General features: G+C 36.3%; 1 protein-coding gene across 1 annotated transcript; it reads left to right on the forward strand.

Annotated features, from left to right (window-relative positions):
• The first annotated feature begins 2,694 nt into the window (after positions 1-2,694).
• On the forward strand, positions 2,695-8,801 carry LOC138312030 (allantoicase-like). The gene is made up of 3 exons (XM_069253110.1): positions 2,695-2,833; positions 3,406-3,468; positions 8,685-8,801. Exons 1-3 carry the CDS (start codon positions 2,759-2,761, stop codon positions 8,799-8,801), a joined length of 255 nt encoding a protein of 84 aa, XP_069109211.1. The 5' UTR covers positions 2,695-2,758.
• Positions 8,802-9,256: the final 455 nt, after the last annotated feature.

Below are 9,256 nucleotides of genomic sequence, written 5' to 3' on the forward strand. Positions count from 1 at the left end.
CACCAAGCAACATACCCCACCCGATCACTTTATACTGACAACGGGCAAACCAGTCGTCCAACTGTGGGTAAATCCGTCGTCCGAAGTGCGAAGTGAAATGTGAAACGTCTGTTAACATTTCCTTGTGAACGTGATAACTTGAGTAAATACTCACCGAGCTTAATGAAACTTTATATGTAGACTAACATTGGAAAGATCTGGGACGAGTTCAAAATTCGGCTTGATTCAAGAACAAGTATTGCCCTTTGCACTAATGTTTATTATTGGACTTTATGAATATGATAATTTGAATAAATATGTACTAAGCTTCATGAAACTTTATATTTAGACTAAATTTTGTATGTACTGTAGACTTATTAGATCTATGTTCCTGATTTGTGAACAAAGGACGTCAGTTGGCTAGTAAATTACATTACTAATTTGTATCTAATATCAGGTGACCGTTAAGGCCCATGGGCCTTTTGTTTTTGTTGTAATGTTACAGGACACTTAGGGAATGTATTGTATTCTAATATATGTACATATATGTAAGTAAATTGTGTCACAAATACAAGTAAATATTTGACTTATTCATTTACAGTTGCTCATTCTAACATTGTCCTCAGCGTCCAACAACAGAATGATGGAATTGATCCACGTCAGCTGATGGTATCATTCTCTTATTCTGTGTTACAATTTGAGCTGACAGCTGCAGGCTTACACATGTAATACAGTTATGTTATCTGTATAAAACTGACATAATTCCTCATGATTATATCCTTTGTATTTTAAATCAACAATGTTCTATTATTTTTTGTGTAAAAAGCAAATGGATATATAAAGGTCAGCTAAAAGTGAACAATATATATATAAACACCAAAAATATTTGTTTCTAATATATACTAATATTTTCAGATGTAATTATTAAAGATGCTCAGAGCATAAACAACACTCATCATTTTTCAGATATAATTATCAAAGATGCTCAGAGCATAAACAACACTCATCATTTTTCAGATGTAATTATCAAAGATGCTCAGAGTATAAACAACACTCATCACTTTCAGATGTAATTATTGAAGATGCTCAGAGCATGAACAACACTCATCATTTTTCTGATGTAATTATCAAAGATGCTCAGAGCATAAACAATACTCATCATTTTTCAGATGTAATTATCAAAGATGCTCAGAGCATGAACAACACTCATCATTTTTCAGATGTAATTATTGAAGATGCTCAGAGCATGAACAACACTCGTCATTTTTCAGATGTAATTATCAAAGATGCTCAGAGCATGAACAACACTCATCATTTTTCAGATGTAATTATCAAAGATGCTCAGAGCATAAACAACACTCATCATTTTTCAGATGTAATTATCAAAGATGCTCAGAGCATGAACAACACTCATCATTTTTTCAGATGTAATTATCAAAGATGCTCAGAGCATAAACAACACTCATCATTTTTCAGATGTAATTATCAAAGATGCTCAGAGCATGAACAACACTCATCATTTTTCAGATGTAATTATTGAAGATGCTCAGAGCATAAACAACACTCATCCTTTTGAGACTTTAATGTCTGACCAGTCCAACTTAATTGTCTGAACAGTCTTACCTTATTTTCCAATTTTACTGTCTGACCAGCCCAACTTTACTGTCTGATCAGTCCAACTTTATTGTCCAACTTTACTGTCTGACCAGTCCAACTTTACTGTCTGACCAGTCCAACTTTACTGTCTGACCAGTCCAACTTGTTTGACCAGTCCAACTTTACTGTCTGACCAGTCCAACTTTATTGACTGACCAGTCCAACTTTACTGTCTGACCAGTCTAACTGTATTGTCTGACCAGTCTAACTGTATTGTCTGACCAGTCCAACTTTACTTTCTGACCAGTCCAACTTTACTGTCTGACCAGTCAAACTTTACTGTCTGACCAGTCCAACTTTACTTTCTGATCAGTCCAACTTTATTGTCCAACTTTATTGACTGACCAGTCCAACTTTACTGTCTGACCAGTCCAACTTTACTGTTTGACCAGTCCAACTTTACTGTCTGACCAGTCCAACTTTACTGTCTGACCAGTCCAACTTTACTGGCTGAACAGTCTAACTGTATTGTCTGACCAGTCCAACTTTACTGTCTGACCGGTCCAACTTTACTGTCTGACCAGTCCAACTTTACTGTCTGATTAGTCCAACTTTACTGTCTGACCAGTCTAACTGTATTGTCTGACCAGTCCAACTTTACTGTCTGATCAGTCCAACTTTACTGTCTGACCAGTCCAACTTTACTGTCTGACCAGTCCAACTTTACTGTCTGACCAGTCTAACTGTATTGTCTGACCAGTCCAACTTTACTTTCTGACCAGTCCAACTTTACTGTCTGATCAGTCCAACTTTACTGTCTGACCAGTCCAACTTTACTGTCTGACCAGTCCAACTTTATTGACTGATCAGTCCAACTTTACTGTCTGACTAGTCCAACTGTATTGTCTGACCAGTCTAACTGTATTGTCTGACCAGTCCAACTTTACTGTCTGACCAGTCCAACTGTATTGTCTGACCAGTCTAACTATATTGTCTGTCCAGTCCAACTTTACTGTCTGACCAGTCCAACTGTATTGTCTGACCAGTCTAACTTGATGATTGTCTGACCAATCCAACCTTATTGTCTGATCAGTCCAACTTTACTGTCTGACCAGTCCAACTTTACTGTCTGACCAGTCTAGGACCTAATTAATCCTTATTTCTTTTTACACAGGTAGTTGGCATGGCACAAGAACCCAAACCATACCAGAAGACTGCCCCAAAGTTTACAGAACTCAATGACTTGGCAGTAGAGACGGTAATGATATCAAAATCATTTCTTAATTAAACTAATATTCTCATCACCATTTGTCCATCATTAATTGTACATCAGGTGTCTGAAAAGAATATATATTTTAGATTTCTTTCATAAAAATAATATGGCCCCCCACTATAATGGTCCTCGCTGACCCAAAACTGATCCTTTCTGGTTAAAAGGGGTCAAGATGACTAGAATTTCAAAAACCGTCTTCTGAATGTACACAGATGTAATGGAATCAAATGTCAAATAGATAAATCATTTACTTTATGTATGTTTTTTTTTTTCATTTTTTAGATCTTTTGTCACATTGGAGCCTTTTTGGCACTACTTTTAGATTATATATGCTCACATTGTGTAATTAGGCCTGATTGATTAATGAGCCTAATATTGCAATGGACTATTTAATGTGTAGTGTTTATGTATCTTTGTATCATTCTGTATCACAACTCATGGGCCTCGTGTTATCTTTTATAGTATAATATGCTTCATTTATTAAATCATCTACAAAATGTAGAGAAATATTGTCAAGAACAGGTTGATGAAGATCATATATCTTTTTCATTTTTTAGGTTGGAGGTAAAATCTGTTTTTCCACTGATGATTATTTTGCTGTGGCAGACAATCTGTTAAAGGTATGTAATGGTGCAGCCCAGGGGAGATAATTTTAGTACAACTCATAAATAATAAACTCCATGGGAAATAACTCTAGGTGTACAACTCATAAATAATAAAGTTTCAGGAGAGATATAAGTTGAGGTATACAACTCATAAATAATAAATTCCAGGAATAAAGTCCGGGGGAGATAAGTCGAGGTATACAACTCATAAATAATAAAGTCAAAGGGAGATAAGTCGAGGTATACAACTCATAAATAATAAAGTCCAGGGGAGATAAGTCGAGGTATACAACTCATAAATAATAAAGTCAAAGGGAGATAAGTCGAGGTATACAACTCATAAATATTAAAGTCGGGGGAAGATTACTCTAGATATACACCTCATAAATTATAAAGTTCAGGGAAGATAAGTTGAGGTATACAACTCATAAATAATAAAGTCCAGGGAAGATAAGTCGAGGTATACAACTGATAAATAATAAAGTCCAGGGGAGATAAGTCGAGGTTTGCAACTCATAAATAACAAAGTTCAGGGGAGAAAAGTTGAGGTATACAACTCATAAATAATAAAGTCCAGGGGAGATTAATTAGGTATACAACTCATAAAAAATAAAGTCCAGGGGAGATAAGTCAAGATATACAACTCATAAATTATAAAGTTCAGGGAAGATAAGTCGAGGTATAACAACTCATAAATAATAAAGTCAAAGAGAGATAAGTCGAGGTATTACAACTCATAAATAATAAAGTCCAGGGGAGATAAGTCGAGGTATACAACTCATAAATAATAAAGTCTGGTGGATATAACTCTGGGTACACAAATTCTAAAGACAGTTTAGTCTTCCACCTTCTGAATCTGTAGAAGATGTTTAATTTAATGTAATTTGTACAGACACACGTTACCTGAACCATAATATAGATATTACTTCTTTGATCCGGTCATGTATTTACTAAACTTTGTGTTACTGTAAACCCTTCCTTAGACTTTATCGTATGCTACTCATAATAGATGTCAGTGATATATCAGATTTTTTACCCTTTCTAATTTTTGCCTTTTGTCCATTGTCTGTTCAGGCCTGTCCAGGTCTTCTGTCTGTCCATCTGTCCATTAACAATTCTTATTATTGCTACTTCTCAGAAAGTTCTAAAAGGATCTTTCTCAAGTTCCATATATATAAGGTTTCTCTTGGACCTTATAATTATGAGCATATTGCCTTTATGGGGCGTTCCATCAACAAGATGACTGACAAGTGGCCATCTTGGAATTGTTACCACTATTTCTTAGCTAGAACTTAAAGATGCTCCACCGCCGACAAATAGTATTTTTTCACTATCAAAAACAGGAGCAGACGATTTAGCATTTTTCTTCAGTTACAAAAATTACTTACTTTACACCATTACCACCATTGAAAAGTTTGAGCTTCTAATTCTACGTCAAGTTACAAATATAGAAAATAATTAATTGCATCCCGAAAAAATTTATACGCACTACATCCTATATGGAATGAAGTACTGATTGCGCATGCACCAAAGCCAAAATGAAAAAGTATATATTATTTTTTGTGTTAATTAGACTTACATACACACAATTGAACACCAATTATTGTTCAAATAATGAATATCATTTATGCTCTGTCGGCGGTGGAGCATCTTTAAGCGATCTATCTTAAATTCCATTTTGTTCCCCTTCTAATTCCACCTTGCTTTGTGGTGCATATTGCAACTTAGGAACAACTAAACAACAAAATCAATGGCCAGAAGGCAGCCATCTGGAACTTTTATAAAAAGAAAACAACATGCTAAATGCTTCAAATTGAAGATCAAAAGTGACTGTTACTGCTAGGCAGCTTTATGTGAGACATACATGTAGATCTTTGTTGGGCACCAAGATTCCTCTATCCATTGTCAGACCTACATGTAGATCTTTGATGGTCACTAAGATTCCTCTATCCATTGTCAGACATACATGTAGATCTTTGTTGGGCACTAAAATCCCTCTATCCATTGTCAGACTTACATATAGATCTTTGTTGGGCACTAAGATCCCTCTATCCATTGTCAGACATACATGTAGATCTTTGATGGTCACTAAGATCCCTCTATCCATTGTCAGACATACATGTAGATCTTGTTGGGCACTAAGATCCCTCTATCCATTGTCAGACTTACATATAGATCTTTGTTGGGCACTAAGATCCCTCTATCCATTGTCAGACTTACATATAGATCTTTATTGGGCACTAAGATCCTTCTATCCATTGTCAGACATACATGTAGATCTTTGTTGGGCACTAAGATTCCTCTATCCATTGTCAGACATACATGTAGATCTTTGTTGAGCACTAAGATCCCTCTATCCATTGTCAGACTTACCTATAGATCTTTGTTGGGCACTAAAATCCCTCTATCCATTATCAGACAAATATGTAGATTTTAGATGGGCATTAAAATCCTTCTATCCATTATCAGACAAATATATAGATTTTTGGTGGGTACTAACATCCCTTTATCACTCGTCAGACATACATGTAGATCTTTGTTGTTCACTAAGATCCCTCTATCATTCGTCAGACTTACATGTAGATCTTTGGTTGCATGTAGATCTTTGGTTGGTACTAAGATCCCTCTATTCGTTGTCAAACATACATGTAGATCTTTGATTTGCACTATGATCCCTCTATCCATTGTCTGACCTATTTGTTGGGCACTAAGATCTCTCTATCCATTGTTAGACATACATGTAGATCTTTGGTGGGCCCTCAGATGCCTCTATCCATTGACAGACATACATGTAGATCTTTGGCGGGTGCTAAGAAAAGATCCCTCTATCCATTGTCATACCTACATGTAGATCTTTGATGGGCACTAAGATCCCTCTATCCATTGTCAAACTTACATGCAGATCTTTGATGGGCACTAAGATCCCTCTATCCATTGTCAGACTTACATACAGATCTTTGTTGGGCACTAAGATCCCTCTATCCATTGTCAGACTTACATACAGATCTTTGTTGGGCACTAAGATCCCTCTATCCATTGTCAGACATACATGTAGATCTTTGTTGGGCACTAAGATCCCTCTATCTATTGTCAGACATACATGCAGATCTTTGATGGGCACTAAGATCCCTCTATCCATTGTCAGACTTACAAGTAGATCTTTGATGGGCACTAAGATCCCTCTATCCATTGTTAGACTTACATACAGATCTTTGTTGGGCACTAAGATCCCTCTATCCATTGTCAGACTTACATACAGATCTTTGTTGGGCACTAAGATCCCTCTATCCATTGTCAGACATACATGTAGGTCTTTGATGGACATTAAGATCCCTCTATCCATTGTCAGACATACATGTAGATCTTTGATTTGCACTATGATCCCTCTATCCATTGTCTGACCTATTTGTTGGGCACTTAGATCCTCTATCCATTGTCAGACATACATGTAGATCTTAGGTGGGCATTAAAATCTCTCTATCCATTGTTAGACATACATGTAGATCTTTGGTGGGCTCACAGATGCCTCTATCCATTGACAGACATACATGTAGATCTTTGGCGGGTGCTTAGAAAAGATCCCTCTTTCCATTGTCAGACTTACATACAGATCTTTGTTGGGCACTAAGATCCCTCTATCCATTGTCAGACTTACATACAGATCTTTGTTGGGCACTAAGATCCCTCTATCCATTGTCAGACATACATGTAGATCTTTGTTGGGCACTAAGATCCCTCTATCTATTGTCAGACATACATGCAGATCTTTGATGGGCACTAAGATCCCTCTATCCATTGTCAGACTTACATATAGATCTTTGATGGGCACTAAGATCCCTCTATCCATTGTTAGACTTACATACAGATCTTTGTTGGGCACTAAGATCCCTCTATCCATTGTCAGACTTACATACAGATCTTTGTTGGGCACTAAGATCCCTCTATCCATTGTCAGACATACATGTAGGTCTTTGATGGACATTAAGATCCCTCTATCCATTGTCAGACATACATGTAGATCTTTGATTTGCACTATGATCCCTCTATCCATTGTCTGACCTATTTGTTGGGCACTTAGATCCTCTATCCATTGTCAGACATACATGTAGATCTTAGGTGGGCATTAAAATCTCTCTATCCATTGTTAGACATACATGTAGATCTTTGGTGGGCTCACAGATGCCTCTATCCATTGACAGACATACATGTAGATCTTTGGCGGGTGCTTAGAAAAGATCCCTCTTTCCATTGTCAGACCTACATGTAGATCTTTGATGGTCACTAAGATATCTCTATCCATTGTCAGACCTTCATGTAGATCTTTGATGGTCACTAAGATCCCTCTTTACATTTTCAGACCTACATGTAGATCTTTGATGGGCACTAAGATCCCTCTATCCATTGTCAGACATACATGTAGATCTTTGATGGTCACTAAGATCCCTCTATCCATTGTCAGACATACATGTAGATCTTTGATGGTCACTAAGATCCCTCTATCCATTGTCAGACCTACATGTAGATCTTTGATGGTCACTAAGATCCCTCTATACATTGTCAGAAATACATGTAGATCTTTGATGGGCACTATAATTATATATATATAAGATTCCTTTATCCATTGTCAGACATATAGACATGTAGATCTATGGTTGGCACTAAGATTCCTCTATCCATTTGAAGACCTACATGTAGGTCTTGTGGTGGGTGCTAAGATCCCTCTATCCATTCTAAGACATATATACGTGTAGATATTTTATGGGCACTAAGATCCCTCTATCCACTGTCCGACATATATTTAGATCTTTGGTGGGTGCTAAGATTTGTTTTTCCATTGTCAGGCATACATGTAGATCTTTGGTGGGTATTAAAATTCTTTTGGTATTTTACTGCAGCCTACAGCTCCAGTATCTCTCTGGTATCTCTTGTTATATTGTTTTACACGATTTTATTTGTACTGCAGCCTACAGCTCCAGTATCTCTCTGGTATCTCATGTTATATTTTTTTGCACGATTTTATTTTACTGCAGCCTACAGCTCCAGTATCTCTCTGGTAACTCTTGTTATATTGTTTTACACAATTTTATTTTACTGCAGCCTACAGCCCCAGTATCTCTCTGGTATCTCTTGTTAGATTGTTTTACACGATTTTATTTTACTGCAGCCTACAGCCCCAGTATCTCTCTGGTATCTCTTGTTATATTGTTTTACACGATTTTATTTTACTGCAGCCTACAGCCCCAGTGTTTAAGGAAGGTTTATTCACAGAGTTTGGAAAATGGATGGATGGCTGGGAGACACGGAGGAAGAGAGGATGGCTGGTCACGACTGGTGTATCATACAGCTAGGTAGATATATAATTATATATACAGTACCTTTTACTTGACAGGTAATTGAGTCATCAGAGATTGGTCATTGATAGTCAGAAATAGGCATATACACTGGTCACAATTGCATGTCAACAACAATTTAATTATTATTTTCCAGCATTGAAAATATGAGTTTGGTTTTCAGTCATATCAAAATTTGTATTTTATAAAGTGAATATATTATTGTAAAATCCTGAAGGGAATTTGGAAGTGTATATTGAGCCTAGCACATATATCGAATTTTTTAGATAGCAATCTACATGTAGGGCAAAAGGTACAGTATATTATATTATTAGTTATAATTTACCAATTTAGATATCATACATGTTTTAAAAACAAGTATATACACATAAACATATACAGTAAAAAAAACCAAAATTATGGAGCATTCATTAAGACAGTAATGTGAATTAGGGATTTAGAACTGATCATAT

The sequence above is a fragment of the Argopecten irradians genome, unplaced genomic scaffold (genome assembly GCF_041381155.1).
Source record: "Argopecten irradians isolate NY unplaced genomic scaffold, Ai_NY scaffold_0188, whole genome shotgun sequence".
NCBI classification, from domain to species: domain Eukaryota; kingdom Metazoa; phylum Mollusca; class Bivalvia; order Pectinida; family Pectinidae; genus Argopecten; species Argopecten irradians.

Excerpts from the sequence above, each read along its gene's own strand:
- LOC138312030 (XM_069253110.1), top strand. The coding sequence starts at position 2,759 with ATGGCACAAGAACCCAAACCATACCAGAAGACTGCCCCAAAGTTTACA. Across the intron at positions 2,834-3,405 it reads ATGACTTGGCAGTAGAGACG|GTTGGAGGTAAAATCTGTTT; the intron begins GTAATGATATCA and ends TTCATTTTTTAG. Across the intron at positions 3,469-8,684 it reads TGGCAGACAATCTGTTAAAG|CCTACAGCCCCAGTGTTTAA; the intron begins GTATGTAATGGT and ends ATTTTACTGCAG.